The sequence below is a fragment of the Ctenopharyngodon idella genome, chromosome 23 (genome assembly GCF_019924925.1).
Source record: "Ctenopharyngodon idella isolate HZGC_01 chromosome 23, HZGC01, whole genome shotgun sequence".
Lineage (NCBI taxonomy): Eukaryota > Metazoa > Chordata > Actinopteri > Cypriniformes > Xenocyprididae > Ctenopharyngodon > Ctenopharyngodon idella.
Window position 1 is genome coordinate 19,417,074 of NC_067242.1, and position 27,140 is coordinate 19,444,213.

A 27,140-nucleotide genomic window follows, 5' to 3' on the forward strand; every position below is an offset into this window, starting at 1 on the left:
TTTTGGACTGGTTGACCCTGGTACTTCCAGCCAGAAATATAATATTTTGGTTAAGAGTTCTTCCTTTTGCAGGGGTTACCCTTTGTAATGGGTGTGTGTACGATACATTGAATTGCCATTTCATTTTCTTGGCAGTTCTATTACACTCCACATAGGGTGTTTGTGACCCTTGAACTCTGTAGATGGTAATATCCCCACCCTAACTTGCTGCTCTCACCCCCACAGGAATGTTTGGGAGTTCAGAATGTGGCCAAACCTGCCTCATCCATCTGCAGCGGAGTGCATTTCTTGCTTCACTCCCGTGTCCTGTATGAGATCAGTGTGTTTGGCCTTCAAGACCAAGCAATAGAGGTGAATTATTCATCTTCCTGTTTCCATCGAGACCCCAAGTAATTCACAAAGAAGAAATATTTTGATATACCAATACACAGCTTGCTAATAAATAATGTATCCACGCTGTATGTTTAATGGGTTACTGAGGTCATGCTAACTAATGATTGACATTGGAAACGCCCCCGTCTCACTGCTGTAGGTGGCGTTTGGTGGATTTGGATGAGGTAGCTTGTTGTAAGTGCAATATCATAGCGCCATCAACTAACTTTATGTGTGATCCAAAGGTGAGTGCTGCTGCCAAGGATATTCTACTCTATCTGCTGAAGGGACGATTGATGATGACAGCTGCAAGTTGGAGCAGATTTAATGAGGCACTTTACCCGGTCATTCCTATATTACAGGTGCAAACACTCTTTCCTTTCTCCACCTCTCTCTTCACACACACACACAAGCGCATAGTCGCAATATAACCGTCAAACTTGGCTGAAAAAATAATTTCCAATGTAATATTAAAGTGTTTGCGAGACGCCCAAGGCAGAATGGTAATATCCATGTTATGCCACGTTCTATTTTAAACACGGTTATCTTGTACTTTTCAACTACCGAAGCTACATTTCATTTTTTTGATGGGTGGGGTTGGAGTGGCATTGAATATTCATAAATCTTGTCAAAGTCATCACATTTGATTCATTTTTAGATGAAGCCTCTCAGTAATTGGTTTGTGCTGTCAATAAAGCAGTGTTCTTTCGGAATTGTGTGTTTATTTATTGTTGTTTCAAGCCCGATTTAGGTTTTGTAAGTCTATTGTCTGCCGTGTTAAAACTTTGTACGTTTATCTATATTAGAGTTACGCCAGTACCGAGGACGCCCTGGGAAACTGTATCTTGCTGCTAAGTGAAGCATCTGCTGAGAAGGAAGATGAGGTGTGTTCACCGCCTACTAGACTACGGATGGCCCTCCGGCTTCTGTTCACCAAGCATCACACGTGAGTTTAAAGTGCACCTCCATTTGTATTTATGTACATTTCTTTCACCTTCTTATGGCAATAATTTCCAAAAGATGAAAATTCTGTCATCATTTACTCACCCATATCATTTTCCTCTGTGGAACACAACAGGAGATGGTTTGTAGAATATATTATCGCTGCTTTTTTCCAAAGACAATGAATGGGCTGTGACTGTGAAAGTCAAGGTTAATAAGCATTGTAAAAGTAGTCCCACATGGATATATTCCAAGTCTTAAAACTTAAAACTACAGTAGCTTTCCCATGTGAAAAAGAAGTGCCATACATGGTATTGAATGTGCACTTGTAGTGTACTTCACTTGTAGTGTACTTGTTTAGTTATTCTTGCAGATGATAATAATATAAATGAAATAAAAGTCCACTTAAGTCTACTTAAAGGGATAGTTCCAAAAAAGAAAATTCTGTCATCATTTAGGGGCCGTTTACATGACACCATTTTCAACTAAAAACGGAAAACTTTTTATGCGTTTTGGCCGTTCATTTACACCACAACGGCGTTTTGGTGGCCTGAAAATGCAAACTTTTGAAAACGTGTTTCAAAGTGCAAGTTTTTGAAATCGGTCTCCGTGTAAACAACAAAAATGCGAATCTGTGAAAACGATGACATATTGCACGTGCATTACAAGTTCAGTCTATAGTGTTTCATCGCCATCTAATGGCCTGACAGCAGAATACCACGTTTTTAGTTGTTTTCGCGGATCTGTGTGAATGGGGATCGTTTTGACAATGGTGTCATCTGTACGCAGAAAACTCAAAGGAAAACTTCTCCGTTTTAATCATATCGTTGTCGTGTAAATGTACCCTTACTCACCCTCAAGTTGTTCCAAACCTGCATGAGTTACTTTTTTCTGTTGAACACAAAAGAAGATATTTTGTAGAATGTTGGTAACCAGACAGTTGACCGTAGCCATTGACTTCCATAGTAGGAAAAAAATACTGGAAGTCAATGGCTACCATCAACTGTCTGGATAGAAAAGTACTGTACTGGATAATTTTAACTAGTATTCGACATTACATTTAGTTAACATATTTTATATGTACTAAATTGTAACTTCATCATTACAAATGTGCAATTACAAATATATTTAAATATATGATAAGGTTCAATAAAAAATTACATTTAAAGGAAATTTTATTTTACCCTTATTAACCGAAGTAATTATTAAATTGCATATAAAGATGTATTAATAAGTTAAACTATATTTAATTGCAGTAAACATGCAATAAAGGGCCATATTTACTAACGGCAAATTAGCGCGAGCACAATTAAAAAAAAAAAAAGTGCAGATAGGAGTGGAAAGGTCTGTGTGCGATCTACTGATGACAAGCAAATTAAAGAACACAGACGCAGCCAAATAATTTCCATAATGATCAACGTAACCTACCAAGAGCAGCACAAATTAGCGTCTAGTTTAAGACATGCTTTTTTGCCGTAGTAAATAATGTCGCAAATACCAGTAAATTGACTAGCGTAAACCTTAGTAAATCACATTGCATAATTCATTTAAATACTCTCCTCCCATAAATTTTGCGCCTGAAAGGGAAACTCCTACAAATGCATATGCAATAAGGTCAACCACAAAAATAACTGTCCATGCTTTTTTCACTGTGTCTTTAGTAAATCCCGACAGTATTTTTTCAACGCCAAAAGAGGGTTTGCGTTGGCGCAAGCTGTTAGTAAATCAGTCCCTTGGTGTTAGAAAAAAAGACATTAATTTAACACTCAACTATATCCTTTTAAAATAAATAATTTCAGTAATAAGTACAAAGTTTGTAAATACTGTGGCTCTGTTTGCAACTTTTAGTGTGAGGAATAAAGCAGTCCAACATCTGCTACCACACCTGACCAGCGCTGAGGGTGCCAGCAAATCCAGACCAACCCTGGACAGCTCCACATTGTCATGTTTACCAAATCTCTACGTTCTTAATAAAAGTGTGGAGATAAAGTTGAGCAATTCAGACAAGTCATATGTGAAGGTAAAACACTGTCCTCACTCAGCTGCCTGTTAATAATGCACTCTAGTGTTGCTTTGAACCCAATGTATTGAGTAGTAATTATTGGCATTGACACCATGTGAAAAAATGTTGCTCTGTTCTTAGTGGTCTTGACACAATCTTCAGTAAATGTTCTTTTGTTTAAACAGGTGGAGTCTGTAAATAAGTTGTACAATATTCTTAAGTCGGAAACGGTAGATCTAGTTTTACGGAGATCTGCAGCTGATCAGCTGACTATTGTTCTGCAAGGTAAGGAAACCAATCTGTGCATCCCAGTGTTATTATCATTACTAAATCTAAAATTAAAATTTAAACCATGGAAAAAATGCATTACTTTGAAATAAAATAAACATTATCGGAAATAAAATAAAATATAATAAAACTTAAGCTTCACCAGGTGAAATGTTGTCATTCACATCAAATTAAACAATCTATTCTGATTGAGGTCCATTTCTCTCGAAACTCCTCACAAACCAATTTTAAGTGTTTTGAGGCACGTTTTTGATCTTTGAAACACAAATGGACAAAGCAGATAACCTATATTTCAACATGTGCTAGAAACTAAGCCAGTCTTGATTTATATTTCATTATGTTCTTCATAGATTCATCAATGCATGTGGTGCTGAAGGCCTTGGGCTTATCAGACAAGCTCATATCTTTCATCACGGAGTGTGTCAACAACAATGTGGCGGTAAACCTCACATTCTCTTTTGTTCAGTAAGCCTTTTGTCATGAATGAATTCAGGAAACTGGTGGCTGGGCATGATGCTTGAGTTAATGGTGTCAGTCAAGAGTGAGTCAGTCTTAATTCGCATCCATTGCATGATCTGTACATCCCTAGGCTGAAAGCTGCCAGCTTTGTCAAGTATTCTGGCCTGCTAATGTGGCTAATTAGCGAGAATTATGCACAGAAATGTCTGGCAATTACGCCACGAGCAGAATCCGATACGTCTCCTCCATTTGCCATGCCTAGTTAGTACTGTTACCGTCAATTACGACACTGCTTTGGCTGTTTGTTTTGACTGCTTGCCTTGCCTTTGAGGCTGTCTAACTTTTTGTGTTGTTGTAGTTTTGCTGTGAATGTTATGACTGCGGTTGTGATTGTGTTGATTGTGTAAACACTCAGTCATAATGGACTTTTTCCTCTAAAGCAGTGGCATAACACTTCTCTAAATAGCTTAGCAGTGCAGTAGTTTATCGCAGATGTGTGGTTTTCCCCAGGGTCAGCTAGTGATGGGAGAAACAAAGCCTTTCAAATCTTTGAATCAGTTGAACCACTTGCTTCACAAAGTGATTCACTGTTTCAAAGCTCTTGCTGGTGACGCTTTCTGGTCAGAACAGTTTACAAATGTGTTATTGAACGTATATTATCTATTAAATGCAATTAGCAAATCATTTAATACTATTAAATAGGAAGTGTCTGTATAATATGTGTTAATTTTAATAAATTGTAGAGCTTGTTTTGTTTGTTTTATGGAGAGCTTGGTTAATCGGGCTAATAAGAGACTATTAAGACCTTTTTATTATACAAATGTGTCATTAAAAATGTCTAAAAATGTATAAAACTCATCCGAGATCATGGTAAAAGCCATATATGTAGACACTGTTTCATGGATTCACAGAGGTCGCCACCTAGCAGCAAACCATTGAAATTTCAGAAAGTTTCGAAACAGTTATGACGTAACCAAGCCGTGTTTACTGAAATGATGTGACTTTGGCAGTTTGATACGTGCTCTGAATCACTGGTTTGTATTTGCAAAGTTTTCGAAGATTCACAAAGCGATGTTTCAAAAGCTCCCATCACTAGGGTCAACACATTGTCAAAGTTCTTTTGATTATAATCCAAGACTTCTTTAAAAATCTCAGGAGGCTCAGACCATCTCAACTCATGTCCTATGTCTTATCTGGGGGGATCTATTGACACTAGAAGGTTTTGCATTCAGTCTTTGTATTCATTATCTAGAGCATGGATTGCATGTTGGAGCCCAGCATATGCATGCTGAGGAAGCTGGTGTTTGCGGACCCCTCCCTGCGTCACAGTCTGGCTCAGCAGACGTCTCTTCTCATCAAGCTGCTCAGAGGTATGGCCCGTAAAACGTCCCTCTAACCTTAATTAATTCAACTTACCGTAGATAGTTGGTTAATTAGTCCAAAGAACCAAAGTTTTGTAGGCACCTTTTGTAGATGTCGTTTTCTTATTATTTTTCATCCTCTAGGAGTTTATGTCAGCCCCTTTGGCACAGTGATTGGGAAGGGCGTCAGTGTTCATGGTGCCAATTTTGGGGTCCTTCTCTTAATCTCTCTAGCGCCACCAACAGTTCAAAGTTATAATCACAGTTCAAACCGTTTTTTTTTTTTTTTTTTTGGTTTTGCTTTGTTCTTTGAAAGAACCACCAAGGCTGCATTTATTTGATCAAAAATACAGTAAAAACAGTAATATTGTGAAAAATTGTTGAAATATTTAAAATAACATTTCTATTTTAATATATTTTAGTATATATGTGCATTTTATTCCTGTAATGGCAAAGCTGAATTTTCAGCATCATTACTCCAGTCTTCAGTGTCACATGATCCTTCAGAAATCATTCTAATATGCTGATTTGATGCTCAAGAAACATTTCTTATTATCATTATTGAAAACAGTTGAGCTGCTTAATATTTTTGTAGAAATCTTTTTGTTACAGAATTCTTTGAAGAACATAAAGTTCAAAAGAACAGCATTTATTTGAAAGAGAAGTGTCTGTACTGTACAATTTAATTTGATCAAATTAAATGGATCAAAAACATCATTGATTAATTTAATGTGTCCTTGCTGAATAATAATAAAAAAAAAACTTTAGAATCCTAAAAAGTCTATAGTTTTCCTTAAATTTCTTAGATCATGCTGTTTTTTTTTCCTCGTCATTTTGAACTCCATTGTCAGTGATCTTCAGACGATGGTGGTGAAAGATTTTTAAAAGTTATAGTTTTGAAAATTGGGTTAAACTCTTCTTCTCTCCATATATTTGTGAAGGCTTTATTGCCATATTTTCAAGGTCCATAATCTTTCACAAAATTAGCTCAGACCATCTGCACACCAAACCTCACAAATATGAATAATTGGATTTTTGATTTTCAAAACCATTTCAACACATACAAACAAGTTAATGGCAACTTTTGAAACAACCTTTTCATTTCTCACCATACTCTTTGGGTATGTGCAAATTCAGCTCCACATACTGATTAATCGTTATAAGAAATAACATATCTTCTTCTAGACTTTCAACCAAAAAGAAACATTACATATCATAACAGCACAGATCTATGCATCTACTTGGCATCACAAGGTCCACTAATGTGTTTGTTTGGCCACCTAATTGCCGCTTGCAGTTGCTTTTTTTGTTTATTACTATATTTACTGCTGAAAATACAAAGCTATTGACATGCCCCTTCCAGTATTCTAGAACACTGCACAAATGGCAAATGTAATTTTTATGCATGTCCAGACATTTATAAACATTTCCAGTGAAGAGCTCCCCGATAAGCTGTTTGCGAATGTTTGTGATCATCTAGAGAATGGTGGAGTAAAATTTGTTTTTCTGACTCGAGCCCTTTTTGTTTTGTTTTACTTTCACATCTATAATTAATGAGTTGTGTTGTTTTCCCTGTTATAGTTTTGTTTTCATGTTTTATTCCACCTCGGTCCCAGGATGTGGTCCTTAAAATCTGTTTGCTACTATGCCTCAACTAACCATTTCTAATGTGTATACATGCTATACAATTCATGACACATTTGTACATTTAAATGATTGCTCCCCTTGTCATTTGACTTTTCTTTTTTCTTTTTAAGCTTCTTTGTTGACAAAGGAGAACCAGGGTGATGTGAGCGAGGCTGCTGCATTGATGTGCATTCTGCTGTTTGATGAAATAGCACAAATGGATGTTTGGTAAGTCTTCTTTGTTGTATGATCTCACACTCCATTGGTCGATTTGTGAAATATCTGCAGCTGGCTTCATCAAACCCTGTCAGTTAAAATAAAACCTGTAAAGCCAGCTTTCCACTATCTCCGATGTCTGAAACATTTTATTACTAGCACTGTTTATTGTCTCTATTGTTTAGTTCTACTGTAAGTCGGCCACATATGGTCTAACATCAGAGGTTTTTCATATATTTCAACATATCCGAAGCTCAAATCAGATCAGACATTTCCGCCTATGCATATGGTTAGAACTCCATGCACTTCCCGTACTACTCTACACTGAAAATGAATGACTTCTGGTCTGTCGCTTGTCAGAGATAGTAGAAAGGGAACTTTTATACTCTTATAATTATAAATAAGGGTTTTGTTTAACTTAAAGGGAAATTTGACCCAAAAATGAAAGTCAATGGAGCCCAGTGTTGTTTGGAATCCAATGGCTTTCATTACATAGATAAAAACAGTTAAAATATATTAAAAACCTGAATGCTTTGGCTCACGTTACATTTCATCATCTTTGTGCACTGATCAGGACTGGCAAAGCTGGCTCAGACACAGGTCTGTCTTCCTTCTCACTGCCTGCTGCCATTATACGGAGGTAAATCACATCCATTACGACATTCTAGCTGTGCATTAAAAGAAACGGCCGTTTAATTCCCCCATAACCTGACTTTCATAGGTGTCATGGGTAAATTAAATGGTGATTTAACTCTTATTTGACAGATTCATTGTATTTGAAATGTTACATCTCATATTTTCTTACAGGTATAATCTTCCGTTTCAAGCTCCTTCACACCATGCCGTGAGTCCCTACTGTTCAGTTCTCCCTCCATATTCAGATCTGCTGAGTCTGAAGCCTGCCTGGGAAGCACTGCAGATCACCTGGAACACAGCATGGCATTCTGGGATTGATGGACTGCTAGAGCATCTGAGGGGTTTTAGGAGTGATGTACCTGAGTAAGTTGGATCTACAGTGCCACTGTTATGCTTTTTTTGGATACTACGTTTCATGTAGTGTGTAATATAGCTATTTGTGAATGTAAAAGGTCTGCAAAGTATTAAAGATCAAAGTGCGCAATAAATTGAGTTTCTGTCTCCCAAAAATGAACCATTTTAGAACTGCCTGAAACAAGTCGTCAGTAATTCCAGCCATACTTCCTGCACAAACCTAAGTAGGTTTGTAACAGATTTGCATTTTTGTGGTCTTCATTGGCTGCCCACGAATAATGTCTACTTTGACCCGCCCTCAAACACTGTACTTGTAGCTGAGGCCTGGAAGAGTTTGGTTCATGTTGTCGACATATTGAGAAGATGCTTTTTTCTGCGCTGCAAATCCACTTTGCATGCACTTTAGAGAGACAGAATCCTTGATTGAACCATTTCAGACACTGTGAGAAAATTAAAGTGTTTTTTGACCTTCGATGCATGTAAATCTATTGTAGGAGACCTCCAAAACAAAATTAGGAACCTTTAAAATAGCATAATATAGGCTCTTTTGACATTTTCAAAGTGTTTAATTAGTTTTCAAGCACTCAAATTGTATTGAGCGCTAGGAGTTTTAGGCAATAAATCTGGGTCATCTTAAGATCCATCTTAAGAATCGTATTTTATTGCTGAACTTTTGCAGCACAACTTAATGTCATTTTAATACACAGAAGCTGTTGATTTGTTACCAAGTTTAAATTGATTACAGATCTGTTGTCCTGCTGGCAGTAAACCTGTCTGGCCTCCCTAAAGGAATAAATGAAAAAATAAAAATTCTGTCATTATTTACTGTTGTTCCAAACCTCTATGCTGTTATTTATCTGTGGAAGGAAACAAATGTATTTTATTTTTCAAGGATCTTTATGTATTGCTTGTGATGCATATTGACCATCTGTGCCAAACTCCAAAAAAAATAACAACAACAAGGTGCCATAAAAGTTCCATTTGATTTGTGCACTGCTCCAAGTCTTCTGAAGCCATATGATAGCTTTGTGTGAGGAACCTGACAAAATTTTAATTATTAAAATAGTTATTAATTGATAACCATCACCAAAGCTCATATTGAACACATGCGCGAACCATTGGCGTTTTGGCGTCAGTGACATCAACATGCCACATGAATGGCTTAACGTTTTTTTTTTTGCAACACCTCATTTTCTGCTTCCTCCTCTCCCTAAGGTTTCATGGTGATCTGGTGCTGTCTGAATCTCAGGTGGTGGTGTTACGAATAAGCAATATAAGGTCCGGGTTACAGGACTGCATTCACGGGGTCCGTGATGCAAGCTCCCACAGCACTGTGACCTTTGCCATGACCAGAATGCACCTGTACCTTTTCGCTGACCGCCTTGCACTCAAATCCACTGCCCAAAGCAGCAAGAACATCCTGCAAACCCTGAGCTGGCACAACGCTGTAGAGAGGTAAACACACTGTGTGTGTGATCTATAGATTTGTTTTCCCTATACCTCCAGATATGTGATTTGTGATCACCAGGCATGACTTTGCGTGAGTTTGATGGAGTGCGCCAGCATTACACTGCCTTAAACAATGAATGAGCTGACAACTTCAGACACAAAGTGGAACAATGTTTTATCTTTGGCAAAACAGAGCTTAGAAATGACACTGAAACTAAATATAGTACCATTCAAAAGTTTGGGGTCAGTAAGATTCTTTTTTTTTTTTTCTTTTGTATTCGGTTTGAAGTAAGATTATTTTGTTTACCTCATTGGCAGACTATTTTGCTTGTTTTAAGGAAAAACTCAACTTAATTTTGACTTATTTTTTCTGAAAACAAGACAATAATTTTTACTTGTCTAGAAAATGCTTCTTGATTTAAAAATTTTAAGATATTTTGACTATAAACAAGACAAAAACTCTAAGTAAGAAAAGCATTTTTTGCAATGTACCAACCAAACCAAACTTTTGAATGCTAACATAAACTCTCATTTTTTATTAACTTAACAGATTTCTAATGGTACGTCCAGCTTGCCGTCAAGATGAGAGGCTCTTGGTGGACATTGTCTCATTCCTCAACACCTTCTTCAAGCAGAATCAGTCTGAATTGGACCACCAGGACCTAAAATGGCTCCTAGAATTACTCCTAAACCAGGTATTCCTGAATAAACTCGAGTCACACACCATAGCCGTGTTGAATCCGTTATGGAGTGCTTTCATTTATCTGAGTTTACTTTGGAGCCCTCGTAAAACAATAAAGAGACTTATTGTACCTTGATAATTAAATTAGCTTGCCCTCCTGCCTCAGATGAACACAGTGTGGTATATTTATTAAGAGGAGCTGAAATAAATCACACTGTGGAGCAATACAAATACATTAATATCGAATTAATGCTTGTAACGGAGAGACGTTCATCAGCTGTCATTGTTTTTGTTTCTCGCACTGGGGAAGAATGGCTTTATTTCCTAAAAGTCTCTTCCCGCCTTACCTCGCATTAATGTGTATGTATGCAAACAAACCTGCCTTGACGCTCTACAGAGAACGCTGGGTTTGATGAAACGCCTGGTGGGGGAGGTGGTGAAATGTAGAGAGCATCCACAGTCGCTGGAGTGTTTCTCAAACATCTGTGCTGTCTAAATGAAACACAGGCACAACAGTGCTTTTTTTTTTTTTTGTGGTGCCTGCTAAGACAAGCACAGGCTTATTAATATTCTTTTGCACAAAAATTTGGCATGTAACTCATGTTGCATCATTAGAGCTTTGGACATGAATGATTGCTCAAATTGTGTGGCTTACTGAAGAGGAGAGATTTTTTTTTTTTTTTCAAAAAATCCCATAGACTTACATTGAAAAAGGGCCACACAAATATCTAAAGAGAGGACTATCATAGAGAATTATGGGTAGGCTAAAAAGCAACCACTCATAGGCCTGGTTTCACAGACAGGGTTTAGATTAATCCAGGATTATACCTTAGTTCAGTTAGGACATTTAAAGGGATAGTTCACCCAAAAATGAAAATGATCCCATAATTTACTTAGCCTCAAGCCATCCTAGGTGTATATGACTTTCTTCTTTCAGCCAAATGCAATCGGAGTTATTTTAAAAAATATATACTGGCTCTTTCAAGCTCAATAATGGGATTGAATGGTATCCTAGATTTTGAAGCCCAAAAAAGCGCATCCATCTATCATAAAAGTAATCCATACAGCTCCAGGGGGTTAATAAAGGCCTTCTGAAGCGAAGCGATTCCTCTTTGTAAGACAAAATATCTATATTTATAACTTTATAAACTATAATCACTGGTTTCTGGTAATGGCCGTACTCGAGTCTAGTTCCGGTGGAATATTAATGCCTTATTTTGCATAACCTTATTCCACATTCTTAATCCTACCCAATACCTAAACTTAACAACTACCTTACTAACTATTAATAAGCAGTAAATTAGGAGTTTATTGAGGGAAAAGTCATAGTTAATAGTTTATATGTGTTCCCTATACTAGTGTTACCAGAAAGTCATATACACCTAGGATGGCTTGAGGGTGAGGAAATTATGGGATAATTTTCATTTTTGGGTGAACTAACCCTTTAAGTAGCTTTTAAAGATGTGTCTTAGAAAAAAAAAACTTAACTGGTGTGCATCTTGAGACAAAACAAAGACACTGACATATGTTAGAGCAAGTTGCTTTCAGTTAAAACAGCTCAAACGTGCATTTTTGTCTGGGACTAGGCTTACGCCTTGGGATAATGTCTTAGCAACCACTTAAAAACCACACAGAACACTTTGTAGCAGCTACCTAGCAATGCCTAAGCAACCATCTCTGACTCCCTAGCAAATGACTAGCAATGCACAAGGAACCACCCTAGAAACTGCCTTGCTTCTATAGAAACTAAAACACGCAAGCAACCACAACAACCAACACCCTAGCATCTTCCCAACAGTTCCTGAGTAACCACCAAGACCACCAACCAGAACTCCACACGCATAACTCTTTTGTGCCTGCCTAACAACCATTCAGGGCACCATAGCAATCACCTAGTGGCCCTAGCAACTAGCCAGAACACCTTAGAAATAACACAGAGCACTCTAACATGGGGAACTTCACACACGTTTTCTTCCGAATGCGTAAAATCTACTTTTGTCCCTGCTGTGTGAATTTGTAGGTAAATTATATGCAGGATTAAGATTTCTAGTGTTGCTGAATGAGGAATTTGTAATAACGATGCTATTTTCAGTTGTCGTTCCTGTGGCGGATGAGGAAGGGATCATTAAATCATGTTCAGCTGAATCAGGAGGTATAAGATAGCCGTAATTGACAGATCACATTGTTAAGTAGCTGTGTATTCGTGTGTGTGTAGGAGTCACACACCCTGCTGAACTTGTTGCTGAGTGCTGAACCACAGACCCACACACAGATCCAGTCACAGGGGGAAGCGGACAAGCTTCAGGCCCACCTCAGTCACCGGCTACAGAGAGAACTGACAGGCCTCTTCAACACTCTGCTGCTTCGAATGACACACACTTCTGACAGGTAACACACACACACACACACACACACACACACAGCGGTGGATGACACAAACACGGGATAATGACTCACAAACTCAAGGACACTGAATGAGTCATTCTCTCACACACACAAAATGACTCACTTGACTCATTTAGCGACAGACTCACACTTACTGACTCACTCATATTCTTTAACACATGGAGTCAACCATCAGACAGCTCTATCTATAGAACATACCCACACATACACTGTGGCACCTGAATACTCTTGGACCTATTTCCCATTTGAAGACTACAGAAATTAAAGTTCTTCAGTAGGTTTGCAAAGGGGCAGAACATTTCCGGAAACTTTCCATGGGAAGTTAAGCTGGGGAATTTTGGGGATAAGAATTTACAGAAATTAAAGGGTATCAATTGGAAATTTAGGGTATTTTATACAGACTTTATCATATACAAACATAAACATTTTGTTTGGTCATAAGCAGACATGCTTACAAACTAATACATATTTTAAAATAACATTTTAATCATATAGTTTTGGGGATCTATTGGCTGTAGGTAACTGCTAAAACTGAGGTGAATAGACTTCATACACTTTATGACCTTGGGACCAGTTGGCTAAATGACTGAAGAAGTGAAATTAATTCTGAGATAAAGGCTAGCAGCAAGTTAGCAACAATCTGAGGCTTTCTTTTTCTTTCTTTTTTTGGTTACAGACTAGTTATACACACTTAACCTGACCAGTGAGTTATAGTTATAGTATAGTAGTGATAGGGAGTGTGCCACAGCAGTGCTTGAGTAATCAATTGTAAATAAATGACACTACTCGTCCTGCCTGAGAAAAATTCACACAGTCCATCAGAGGATGACAGTCCAGGTTACAGTTCCACAGTACGCCATATGCACGCATTGCGCTTCTCAACCTTAAAGGGATAGTTAACCCAAAAATGAAAATTCTGTCATCATTTACTCACCCTCAAGTTCTTCCAAACCTGTATAAATTTCTTTGATCTGCTGTACACAAAGGAAGGTAGTTGGTAGAATGTTTGTAACCAAGCAAATTCCCCTTGATCAGACCATGGCTTGAAAACAAAGGGTTTGTTACCAGATTGTAAGCATTGATTATGCCAAATCGGGGATTCAGTTAACTTAATAGAACTTCCCATAAAATTGCAGACATATTGCCAAATTTTAAGAGAATTACCCATGATTGTACATTTAAGTTCCCTGTTATAGGCTAACCTGCAATTTTGCAAATTTCCAGTTTGTTCCCATAAATTCCTGTTAATTCCCATGGAAATTTTCCATCTTTGAAAATTCCCGGAATTTTGCAACCTTATTCTTCAGTATTTCTCTTGACTAACTGTTAGGCCTTAATACACTACCAAATTTGGTGTCGATAAGATTGAAAGAAGTCTTTTAAGCTCAGTAAAAATACAGAAAAACAGCATCATTACTCCAGTCTACAGTGTCACATGATTCTTCAAAAATCATTTAAATATGATGCTTTGGTGCTGAAGAATCATTTCTTATTCAGTATTGATGTTGGAAAAACTGTTGTGCTGCTTAATATTTTACTTAATAACTTAATATTTTACCTGTCACGATCATGATCAATTATCATACACATAATTGCAATTAATGATTTAATTCTGTTTTGTTCATATCACTTTCAGTAATACGTTTAGTCATATATAATATAATAAGAAAAATGTTAATAAAATAGGCCCACATGATAATGCAGTCTGATTAAACCCACAGACCTTTGACTCTCTTTGTACTTTACATCAGTGTTTTTTATATTCTTTGTCAAAATGTGATTGAAATTTAAATTGGATAATTATTGCGGTTATCTCAAATAATTGCAATTACATTGAATGAGCACAATCAGACGATTAATCAATAATAATGACAGCATTTATTTGTAATAGAAAAGTATTTTCTGGCACTTTGGATCAATTCAATGTAATACTTGTTGAATAAAAGCATTAATTTCTTTAAAAAATAAAAGTACTGACCCCCAAACTTTAGAACTGTAGTGCATTTACCAGGGTGTCCCAGTTACTGTAGCTAAATGTCTTTCATCTTTGTCATGTAGTTACAGAGATTTAGCGGAGCTCAAACCTGTTACCCACACGCACACCACAGCTCAATGTGCCCAGAACATGTGCACTAACCCCTAAGCCACGGCCCTAAGAAGCTTCTAAATAAGTTTTATAAAGTAAAAGCATGATATCACTCTTTGATCCTGGTCTTTTTTTCTATCAAGATGATTGGTTTGCAGACCGCTGTGCATTTTAATTAAATCTTCAAATGTATTCAAGAGCCGTAGCAGCTATTGAGCTTAGCGTGCACCTGTGGTTATTGAGGGTGCGAAAACACTCTGTCACATCTGTTTACTCCCCAAAACACACTCATTGAAACCATTTAGACCGACAAGGCAGATTTGTTATTACAAAAACACTCTTCCTTTTCTTTCTCCTGTACATGCATTAAAAAATGTTTTACTATCCTCATTAGGAGATTTCTGCTTCTACCTGCCATCTGGGGGGAAATGCAAATCTAATGACGCTTTTGATTTAATTTTGTTATTTATGGAATAACTCTTCTGAAAACTCCTTAAGGATCTGTAAATTGGAAACTCCCACTGTTAGTTGTTGATGTATCAAGGCCCTGTAATGCAAATCTGATTTTGTAAGATATTTCTCTGCATGCATTTTCATTTTATGGGCAGCAATCTAACAGGTATTGTTTGTTCAGGGTGCTTGTAATGGTCCTTCTATGTTATGATCATTCTAGTTTGTAATTCTTCATAATACAAAAATGGCATGGACGTGTGTCTTTGCAAAAAGCAAAAAAGTGAACTATAGGTTTAAACATGGATGGAGTGGTCTGATTGCAAGAAGAATAGAAAGCATCAATTATTTTAATAAACTAAAATAAAAAATAATACATTTTAATAGATGATTAAAACACAAAAAAAGGCATTTAAGGGCAAAAATAAAAATTAAAACACAATCAGGACATTTAAAATCTGCAACTTTTTGGTTACCGGCCCTGATACTACTAGGCTACAACCACTTAAAAAAAATAAATAAATAAAAAACTTGCTGAATTTTCAGCATCATTGCTCCAGTCTTCAATGTCACATGTTCCTTCAGAAATCATTCTAATATGCTGATTTGGTGCACAAGAAACATTTCTTATTATTAATCTTGAAAACAGCATTCATTTGAAATAGAAATATTTTGGAACATTATAAATGTGTTTACTGTCACTTTTGATCAATATAATGCATCCTTGCTAAATAAAAGTGTTAATTAAAAAAAGAAAAAAACCTTATTGACCGCAAACTTATGAACGGTAGTGTATATAAGGCTTACGGTGGTCCAGCAGTGCACAAAACAACGAAACACACCGGAATCGAGCCACAACACAATGGAATCGAGTCACAACACACCAGACACAACACAACAGAATCAGCACAGCACACCAAAATTGCCAAAACACAATGAGAAAAAAGTCACAACACACCGGAATCGAGCCACAACACAAAGGAAACAAGCCACAACACACCGGACACAGCACAACAGAATCACCAAGCAACAACAACACCGGAATCGAGCCACAACACAACGGAATCGAGCCACAACACACTGGAATCGAGCCACAACACACTGGAATCGAGCCGCAACACACTGGAATCGAGCCACAACACACCGGAACCAAGCCACAGCACACCCGAATCGAGCCGCAACACACCGGAATCGAGCCGCAACACACCAGACACATGTCACAACAATGGAATCACAACAACACAACAGAAACAATGCCTATACCTATATATATGCTATTGAAGTTGTTTCTTAATCCTGGTCCTGGGGACCCCCCGCTCTGCACATTTTGTATGTCTCCCTTATCTGACACACTTCACAGTTGAGTTTATGGAACTGTCACCTAATGAGCTGATGATCTGAGTCAGCTGTGATAAATAAGAGAGACATACAAAATGTGTAGAGCGGGGGTCCCCAGGACCAGGATTAAGAACCACTGGGCTGTAGCCTTTGCTACTTGACGTGTGAAGCTAGTCTTTAAATAACACAACGCTTCATCTTTTTTCTCATTCATCAGTTGAATGAGCCAAGGGGTTTAATGCAAGGTCTAATTATCTAATGAAATCCAAATTTTGAACAGTTTTTACCATACCAATGTTTTTTTATGGACCTTTGAACTTTGCACATATTATTATCAGCCAAGTCATTTCACGGCTCAGTTTCTCGGCCACATAAAGAATGCATTAAAGCTAACAGGGCCTCATACTAGAGGTAATAGTCTAACAAAATCCAAATTTCAAACAGCTTTTACTGTACCAATCTTTTTAAATGACACTTTAAATTTGCGTATATATATATAAATGACTTGGCTAATTTCAAAAGTAATAAATGCAGTTGAAGGATGTATTAAAAAAAAGATTGGTACAGTAAAAAATGTTAAAAGTTTAGATTTCATTAGACCATTACCTCTAATTTGAAGCCCTTATGTTCGCTTTAACACACCCTCTATAGTGAACGAGAAAGGAGTGGAAGTGTTTACGTTGTGTTGTGGCTTGTTTCTGTTGTGTTGTGACTTGATTCCACTGGGTTGTTAACTTATATTTGAATTTTTAATTTTCATTGTGTTGTGTACTACTGGGCCACTGTAAGTGCTTCATACTAGGGCAAAGATTACTACTATTATGATCACTCTGTTCCTCACTTTGCATTTATCATCTGTTTTTAAGGGTGTGTGAGGCTCTGTCTGGACCGTTTGCCTCTGAGCTGTCTCTGCGCCTGCTACAGTGCCTACGTTTGTCCGACGCTCCATGCTTTTACGGCCTGCCATCTCTTGAGCGCACGCTCAGGACCATGGCCCATGTGACCGCCCTGCCCGGCTGGAGCACACACACACCCAGCATGGAGCCAAACACACTCTGCCTCAAGTACCTCAGTGGCCTCTTGGAAGTATGCATACACACATGTGCTCAAGTGCCTCGGTTACACACTAGAATATATTTTGTACAGATTATATACACGCTTCCTGCTGCTCTCATCCAGACAGAACACATTAAACGCGCACTCACACGCAGGGTCCAAGATGTTCCCAAACACTTATGCGTAAATCACTTCATACCAACCAGCTGTCTCAGCTGTATGTAAATTTTTTTTTTTAACATCATTATTGCTCCATAACTCAATTAAACTTCATCTTAACTTAAAGAGAGAGTTTCAAATTCTCTCATAATTTACTCACCCACATGCCATCCCCGATGTATATGACTTTCTTTCTTCAGATAAAAAAAAAAAACAACAACAAAGATTTTTAGGAAAATAATGTCTGAGTAGACATTTATAGACATTGATTCATCCACTGAGGTTGTATGGATTACTGTCACAATCGCTATGTGTGTGTGTTTTTTTAAGCGTCAACCAAGCAGCACCCATTTATTTGCATTATATGGACTCAGAGATTGATTTTTGTGTGTGTTTATATGAAGAAAGAATTTTTTTTTATTGATTTGTCCTACTTTGAGGTGGTTTGGTTGAAAAGTAGCAAATGAAAATATGTAAATGAAACACAAATGACCCCTGTTCGTCTCTCAGACAGCTAATTATGATCTTTTTCCTATTTGACTGCTCTTCCCAGGTCATCTCTTCATTCTATGTAGATTTGGGAGGAAACTCAATGTCCTTCATGGGCAAAGGAGTGACAAAAAATGCAGTTATCTGCCTGCTTCACCTGTCACATGAGATGATGAAGGAAACCAAAAATGAGGTCAGAAATGCCGTTGCAATTGACAATGATATCAGTAGGCTTTGAAACTGACACTAGGGGGTGCTAACACTTCTTCTAATCAATTTAGTGAACCTGACATTGGCCGATTAGATCGGTTTATCACTAGAAACCTGTTCTATAAAAATACTAAGTTCGATTGTTATACTACCAAATAATTATTAGTTGCATTAGAACAGCAGTTTTACGCTTCATATTTAGTGTTTGTGTGTTGTTTAAGGACTGGATATCCTTGTGGTCTCTGGGGCGTGAGCAAAGTTCTGATGAGCAGAGTGCCGCCCAGCTTGGCTTGGCCTGGCTAATTCCCCTCTGGGTGGACAGAGACCCTGAGGTGAGATCTTCACATGTAAAATAAACATTGGGACATACAGTAGGTACTTAACATGAAGTACTGTTTTGAACTGTTGACATGAAATACATTTTAGAAGTTTACATCTCCTTTGGTGTGACATGCTAAGTTAATTTAAGACTGTTTTAAACAGTTTTTGCTAATTTTATAATCATTATGAATACAGCTTTCCTGTATACATGTTAATTGAGAGACTACATGGATTATTTAAATTATATTATATTTAAATTTTTTTTTACTCCCTACGACCATTTAAAATGAACTAATGGTGAACGGTTAACTGTTATTTTTGTATTATTTTGTATACTTTTTATTTATTTATTAACGTTTTGAATTAGGTTTTATATTTTCAGTTTTCATTTTAGTTTTAGTAATTTTATGTGCTTTTGTCATTTAATATTTCAATTTAGCTTTAATTTACTTTTATTTATTTTTATTTTTATTTCAGTTTTAGTTTGTCATTTTAGTACCATAACTTAAACTTATTTTATTTCAGTTATTTTCCAAGGCAACATTTCTGTTTCTATTTTATTTTATGACAGCATTATTATTTCAGTTAAACGTAATAAAATTCAGTTTCACTTTTTTTTTTCTTTTTTATATTTGTTTAGTTAACAATAACAACACTGCCAGTTAAAGAACCTAATATATTTTCCCTTATACATTTATATAAATTTTAAACCTAAAAATGATTTTGAGCATTGAATCAGCTACTCACAGATTTTCTTAAACTTAAAAAAGTTTTTCTTAAACTGAGTTGTGTTAAAAGATTTTTAAAGTCTGTCTTAAATGGATCACAAGACTGTGCACTAAATACTGATTCACAAAGTTTTCTCAAATGATTAACATTCACTACATTGGCGCTGAATACAATCATAGACAGTGTAAAATTATTAAATGTGCGTGTTCATAATTTTGATTAAAACCTTATTTAGCAATTTGTGTGCATTGGCCTTCTATTTTGGATCGTTTTCCCAAGTACCCGTGCGTGTCCAGGCCTCCCTCAGCTCAGCAGATGCTGAGCACTGAAAATAATGGGCATGACAAACACAAATTTGTGCCAGTGCTACACGCCAAAGAGCCCATAGCAGTTAGCACTGCCAAGCACATGTGCGGGGTCTGAGCATGAGTGTGTGTGTGTGTGTGTGTGTGTGTGTGTTTGTCTGGCTCTAGGTCCGCTGTGCCAGCCTGGCTGTGGGTGCGGCTCTGAGTTCGCTGGAGAGAGGGTGTGTGGCGCTGTCAGCGAGTTGCCAGAACATCTCAGGTGGCTTGTGGGCCACGGTACTCAACATCCTGCTGGAGAGACAGGAGTGCAGTATGGTGCGCCGAGAGGTGAGTCCATCCAGCTTCAGCTTGAACACGACACAAAAAACTGAGTGTTTACTCAGACTGAGGGTCTAGGGACCAGCACACTGTCTGTTCACTGACTTTCTGATGCATATTGGGCTCAAAAAATAGAGAGTAATCACCAGTTCCGCCCTAGGCCACATATAATGAAATTAGTAAAGGCTAATGTAAATCCAGACGGTTGTTATTCCACTTTGCGTCAGGGTCCTGATCACCATGTCAGGGATTAATTTGCTATAACAACCAACTGGATGTACATTATCTCGCTTATTACACAGCTACTTGCGACATAAGTAAATAAGTAGACATGAAATATTGATTTGAGTTGAAATATTTTATTAGCTCATTAAATGCAAAGCTTCCACAAAGAAAAACAGTTCCTACCTAGTTCAAACAAGATGGACATTTAAGGGATAATGTACAGTCGTGACATATCTTTTCACCAAATAATGAGAGACATTTGAGAAAAAAACTTTTTCAAAATCTCACCTGTTTATTATTATCTTATAATCCATTACAATGTACAAAACAATCATTTTAGCAACAAGATGATCACTTCAACAATATTACCATAGGCAATAAAAAAACATATACAATTAATACAGAAGTTTTCATTTTACAGTAAATACAGTCAATACTTGATAACTAAGGTGCAAGATGGCAGCAGATGTCAAATTTAAAGTTCATAAAATTCACAAAGCAAATTTAAGTTCATAAAAAAAGTTCAAGAGGTCTTAAATTTGGGGACGAAAAACTAGGAATCACCATATGGCTTAATGTTATAATTAAACTTCAAAAGGCTATGATTTAATTAAATGTGAGCTCTGCATATTTCAAAATAAAAATGCGTTGCTGTTGCTCGTTCAACAAACTTTCAAGTTTCAGAGCAGTTTGCAGTCTATGAATACAATATGAATTATGCCAAGCGATCGTTTATGATCTACTATTGATGAATTATGACAATGTTTACTTTATGGTGTTTTTATCCTACCTGCAAACTCGTTGCATTTCGGTGAGGAAAGTTTTGATGGCGTTTTCTTATCCTTAAAATGCCTAATAAAGTAGTGTTTAAATGCGCAGTGCTGCTTTTTTAAGAGGTAACGGGGTAACCACTATATTTTAACCACCATCTGTCAAAGAGTGAATTTGCATTTTCATTCAGCGCATCTGCCGTTTTTGTTAAGACCAATGTGAAGATTGACTCATATTTTTACACGCAGTGTTGTGTTAACCACTTTATCGAAGGTAATGTTTTTTTCTTTAAAAAATGTAGAATAACAAGGTATCTAGAATATTATATAATCATATTTTAAATGATGTATACAATCGTGTCATTTTATGGTTTAGGATGTTACCATAGACATTGAGCTACGCCCACCCCAAAACATGGTATTAATTTTATTTGTGCATCTTTTAAAAAAACTCCAGATACCTTGTTATCGGAGAATGTCTCGGCTGATCAATCAGAATCAAGCATTTCAGAGAGCAATGTAATAAAGGGTGCTTACTAGCTTTACAAATCAGTCAGACAGCCACTTTCTGTAAAAGTGGGCGGTTCTGGGTTAGAATATGCTGCAATGATGATTAGACTTAGTCGCAAGTCAGAAAGGCTCTGCAAGTCATGTTGTTTTAGATCTGTGATCTATTTCTGAATGTCTCATTATTAGTACAGATTTCGTACAGAGGTTTATTTATGAACAGGAAGAGAAAAAAAGAGGTTAAACCCATATATACACTGTGGCACTGCACAGAAAAGAATTTTAGCTATACCTCAGTCACAGTTTAAATGGAATGTGTTTGCATTTCTCTCTTTTTTAAGAATTTGCTTGCTTTCTGCTATTCCACTGAGAATTCAACCAGCATGCATTTCCATTCATTTACAAGAAGATGGCAGTGTTTCTGACTTTTATGTTTCCCTTCCCTACAGGCAGCGTTTATTTTGCAAAACCTCCTTGTGATGCCAATGCCTGCTAATGCAGAAGAGGCCAAAGAGTGTGCCTGGCAGGTATGTTTACATGAGAATAAACTTTCAGAAGTGAATATCAATATCACAGCCGGTCTTAAAAGCTCTGTAGACATAACAAATCTGTCTATGGTGATTTCTGGTTTCCTCAGTAATATATTTACCTTTTTTTTTTACATTTCATCTTTTTTTTTTCTTGTATTCTTCTCTTTCTTATGTCTCCCAGAGCCCCTGCGTGCATGATGAGGATTCTGGCCTGTGTCTGGTCGGGCTTCCTGCCCTGCAGGCTCTGTTGTACCACTGCCAGTTTTTTGAGAGCGTGGGCCAGATGGTGAAGAGCTGTTACATGGGCAGACATGCCTTTACCCTCAGCCCCCCTCCTCCCCTAGCCAATGTCACCCAGGGTACGGCGTCCACGTGCCCAGAGCACTGCCAGCTATTAGTGGCTGTCTGACTCGGTGGCATCCATATGCTTACACACATTATTAATACTGTTCTGTACTAGAGATCATGGCGGGTGTGCCGCATATTTTAGATGATGGTGTTAATATTTATCATTCGCTTGTTATAACAAAATGTTAGTGTTAGTAAGCTGTTAGAGATAATTATTCCAGTGAATATAATTTAGTAGTAAATATTGCTGTTTTATTTGTAAATGAAGTGGTGTGTGTTTCTTTCTGTACATGTAGAGACAGATCTGAACAATTCTCTGAAGCACTGGAGAGAGATGCTAGCTCCTCTAAACCAAACTCAAGGCTCAGGATCCATGTCCACCTCCAGTACTCTGGTCAGTACACCATTTAATTTGTGGTTGACCAATATGTTTTTTTTTTTTCTTCTAGTAAACAGGGTGGCAGGAAGGCTGATTTAATGTCTATATATTATACACTACTGAGTTTGGGGTCAGTAAGATTTTCTTTTTGAAAGAAATTAATACTTTTATTCACAAGGACACATTGATTATCAACAGTGACAGTAAAGACATTCATTTTCTTAAAACTTAAAAGCATTACTGTATTATTTTACATGACAGTATAACACAATATATAAAATTTAATAGTTATTATTAGTAAGAGTGTAACTGTTCAGATTATTCACGGTTCGGTTTTTATCACGGTTTTAGTGTCACGGGTTCGGTATGTGCTATGTTCAGGGAAAAAAGGATTACTGTCAAAAAAAAAAAAAAAATAAAGAAAATAAGAACAAATAACCAAACTACAAGCAACAGCACAAATAAATACAATGGAGCAGAGATACAAATAAAATAAACGGTGCTTTTCAGGTCATTTAGGTATCTTAACAGTAGTTTCAGGTACAGAAATTGAATAAAGTAATCAAATGTAAAATAGCATTGCATATAATCTTCACTGTATAAATTAAATAAAGATTAATCATTATTAAAGTTACAAAAGCTATTCAGTCAAGAGCAGTGAGTGATTTCCTTGTCTTTTGTTGTTTGGTTAACATTAAAAACACAGACAGCAAGAATATTAGGCTGCTGTCACTTTAAGACATAATGAACGGATCCAAAATACTGATACTGTTACTCATGCGTTGTCTTTCTCTACTGTTTACGCTCACTTAAGACAAAACCTACTATGTTTGCTAGGATAGTCGCCAAGACGTGCATTTTGACATAATTTTTGTGTGAATTTGTCCATTCAAGCGCAAGACTTGTAAGAGAGCTCAATATATGTGCACTGCTTGAGATGCGGCTTTGAGTTTTCTTTCGCGTCTTCTTGCACTTGAATGTTTAAATTAGCAAGGCTTAAATGAGTTTAGTTTAAACACACATAGCAACGTGTGCTGTTCAGGTCTCACCTGCACTCGCACGCTATCAACACCCTGGTGATGATGGCGTAAATGACTGGCCATATTAGAGCATTAGGCACTCCTATCGAACAAAGTTTACAAAGAGTGACTGTTCCGTCCACGTTTTTTTGATAATCGCTGTTGTAACGTTTAGGGAAGCCAGAATGCGTATCCATTGACAGAAACATTAGCCGAACTCTGTCTGTTTTACGCGTTGCTATTTTCAACAAACCATATTATAGATGCATTGTCAGATTTGAGATGAACCACGGTGCAAGTGCGTGCTGAACCGTGGTTGGAGAACGGTACAGTTAATTTTTTTTACCGAGAACCGTTACACCCTTAATTATTAGTTTATATAATATAATAACTTAAAGTGGACCATCAATGGACTGTGCTCATAGGTAACCAACCAACATCTCTCTGCTCATCTAGTGTGTACACAGCCCTTAGGTAACATCTCTCTGAGCTGTTTTCAAATTGTTATCATGTCTGTTTTTGTGTTCTTCAGCTTCCATCAGTTAGCTCTAGTGGGACTCATTCTCCAGTTCCAACCTCAGGTGTTACTGGAATCCAGGACACTCCAGTCAACAGACTCACTGCTCAGGGTATGACTTGGGTTGAGAAAAAACAAGGAATTTTTGTACTAACTGACAGTTTGGCCTTGAGAGGAATGTTTCTATCAGTCTTTAGTGACTTGAGTCTTCCTGCTGTTGTTTCTTTGTGTTGTAGGTCAGAGTGACACGGACAGCTCAGACTCCGCCCTCACTCAAGAGTCCCACTCAGGGGGAAGGGCCGAGCCTGTTGCTATAGTAACCCCTCACCTGTTGCTAGCTGTGTGTGGTCTACTGGACAACCTGCTGGCTGTGCTTCCTGAGTTTAGTCTATCTGCCCTCAAGCACAACCAAATACTACAGGGCTTGGCCAGGTTAGAGAGACATGTGAAGATTTTATTAGTTGAGTCACATTTATTTATTTAGCACTTTGTACAATACAGTTTGTTTCAAAGCAGTGATAAATAGGAAAATGATTAAAAGCAGATTAAATGATTAAAACTAACTAAAACTGAAATAAATATAAATTAAACATATATAGCAATATTAAAAAAGACATTAAAATGACAATTCATATAACAAAATTACTATAATTAAAATTAACATGAAAACTAAAAATATATAAAAATAAAAGCTAATTCAAAATATGAATAAAACTAAAATAACACAAGAAATGCACACCTCTTACTTTTCATACACATTCATACTTGAGTATAGCTTTATTGTCATGGTTTTCCTGAGAACACTTTAACACAACCACATCCTGCCTGCCTTCTGCCCACTCTCTCTAAATGCCAAATTTGGTTGGTTTGGTTTTGTCTGTTGGCTTACAGAAAGACCCACATAAAATAGACACAAAAATGGACACAAAATATGCTTTAAGTTAGATTCTGTTTATTTGTTTGTTTATACGTATTCATCTATTTAGACCCTGTGAGCTCAGCTGAACTTCTTGTTTGTTTTGTGCTGTTTGTTTCAGTGTGGTGGACGCGGCAACCATATCTCAATGTGTCAGTGAGTTAAGGACACCTCTCCTGCCAGCTGCTATGGAAGATGCTAGGAACCAGGTGCATTATGGGAGTTCTGCTATCATTTTCTACCTCCACTTAAACACCAATCTGTCATAAGGGAATGTGCACCTGCAGAGTGCCACTGAAAGCTTGGCAAATTTCCACAAAATTGGAACACAAACACATTCACAAACTTCTATACGTCCTCCACCACATGCATGTTATTATTATTTTTTTTTTAAATATTGTTTTATTACAAAAGTGCTCTTTTTTTTTTTTTTTTTCTTTCAGTATTTTGATAATGCCATTTTTAGCAGTCTTCAGTAAATTGATAACGTCGTTTTGTTTCTTCAGTTTCTTTTCGACTGTGAAAGAAGCCAGTGTCGCCACCTTGTGGGCAAAAAAATCAAGGCACATGTGCGAGCCTACAGAGTAGACGCGGTTTAAAAAATGTACATCACACGCATTGTACAATAAAGTGTAATAAAGGCCTTCTGAAGCCAAATGATGCGTTTTTGTAAGAAAAAGCTAGTTATTATAGGTAATAAAGTTTAAAAATATAGATTTTTTTTTTTTTAATTTATTTATTTTTTTATACAAAAACCCATTGCTTCGCTTCAGAAGGCCTTTATTAACCCCCCGGAGCCGTGTGGAGTACTTTTACGATGGATGGATGCACTTTTTTTCGGGCCCCCCATTCACTGATATTATAAAGCTTGGAAGAGGCAGAATATTTTTTAATATAACTATTAAATGTGTATATAAATGTGTATATAATGTGTTCTGCTGAAAGAAGATAGTCAAATACACCTAGGATGGCTTGAGGGTGAGTAAATCATGGAATAATTTTCATTTTTGGGTGAACTAACCTTTTAAAGGGATAGTTTGTCAAAAAAATTAAAAGGTCCAAATATGTCATAAAGGCAATTTAATTTTAATTCACAAATAAAAATGCTAGAACAAACTTCATTGGTTCTCGTGCATCAAGCACGCACGTTTGAGCTTCTGTGTTTACCATATTTGATGTGCTCTATGTATGTGCGTCGATCATTGTCAAGATGTACATAAAAGCCTAAATTAACTCCGTTTATCATATTAATTGATATCCATTTATCGATTGAATCTCCTCACAAGAATTGGATTAAAACGCTCAATTCTTAGAGCTTTTATGACCTTTTTGGGTCTTCTAAGTTTTTATTACCTTGACTTTCAATGGAGGGACAGAAACCTCTCAGGTTTCATTAAAAATATCATAATTTATGTTTTGAAGATTAATCAAAGTCTTATGAATTTGGAACGACATGATGAGGGTAAATGATGACAGAAATTACATTTTTGGGTGAACTAACCCACACACACTCTCATGCTAGAAAAATGCTATTCTACCTCAAGTACAATACAAGGGCATCATGGTTTCTGGTTCAGTTCCACTTTGTCTTCAACACAGTGCCAATTAGTCGGCTGTTTGTTGTCATTTAGGGTTGTGAAACCAAAGTTCTGTGTGTGTTTTTTTTTTTTTTTTT

At 36.9% G+C, this 27,140-nt stretch overlaps 1 protein-coding gene across 4 annotated transcripts in view; it reads left to right on the forward strand.

The window, feature by feature from the left end:
* rttn (rotatin) overlaps positions 1-27,140 on the forward strand; it is a 60,484-nt gene that overhangs the window by 15,577 nt on the left and 17,767 nt on the right. For all 4 annotated transcript variants that reach the window (XM_051881658.1, XM_051881659.1, XM_051881660.1 and 1 more), the window contains exons 15-37: positions 226-351; positions 618-734; positions 1,179-1,318; positions 3,163-3,334; positions 3,502-3,601; positions 3,955-4,043; positions 5,316-5,433; positions 7,182-7,278; positions 7,841-7,906; positions 8,074-8,265; positions 9,472-9,711; positions 10,256-10,400; positions 12,603-12,775; positions 17,534-17,753; positions 18,436-18,564; positions 18,803-18,913; positions 20,105-20,263; positions 22,206-22,283; positions 22,468-22,645; positions 22,931-23,028; positions 24,565-24,661; positions 24,786-24,981; positions 25,587-25,674. In XM_051881658.1, the coding sequence (XP_051737618.1) occupies positions 226-351; positions 618-734; positions 1,179-1,318; positions 3,163-3,334; positions 3,502-3,601; positions 3,955-4,043; positions 5,316-5,433; positions 7,182-7,278; positions 7,841-7,906; positions 8,074-8,265; positions 9,472-9,711; positions 10,256-10,400; positions 12,603-12,775; positions 17,534-17,753; positions 18,436-18,564; positions 18,803-18,913; positions 20,105-20,263; positions 22,206-22,283; positions 22,468-22,645; positions 22,931-23,028; positions 24,565-24,661; positions 24,786-24,981; positions 25,587-25,674 (3,129 nt within the window). The remainder of the gene's footprint in view (positions 1-225; positions 352-617; positions 735-1,178; positions 1,319-3,162; positions 3,335-3,501; positions 3,602-3,954; positions 4,044-5,315; positions 5,434-7,181; positions 7,279-7,840; positions 7,907-8,073; positions 8,266-9,471; positions 9,712-10,255; positions 10,401-12,602; positions 12,776-17,533; positions 17,754-18,435; positions 18,565-18,802; positions 18,914-20,104; positions 20,264-22,205; positions 22,284-22,467; positions 22,646-22,930; positions 23,029-24,564; positions 24,662-24,785; positions 24,982-25,586; positions 25,675-27,140) is intronic.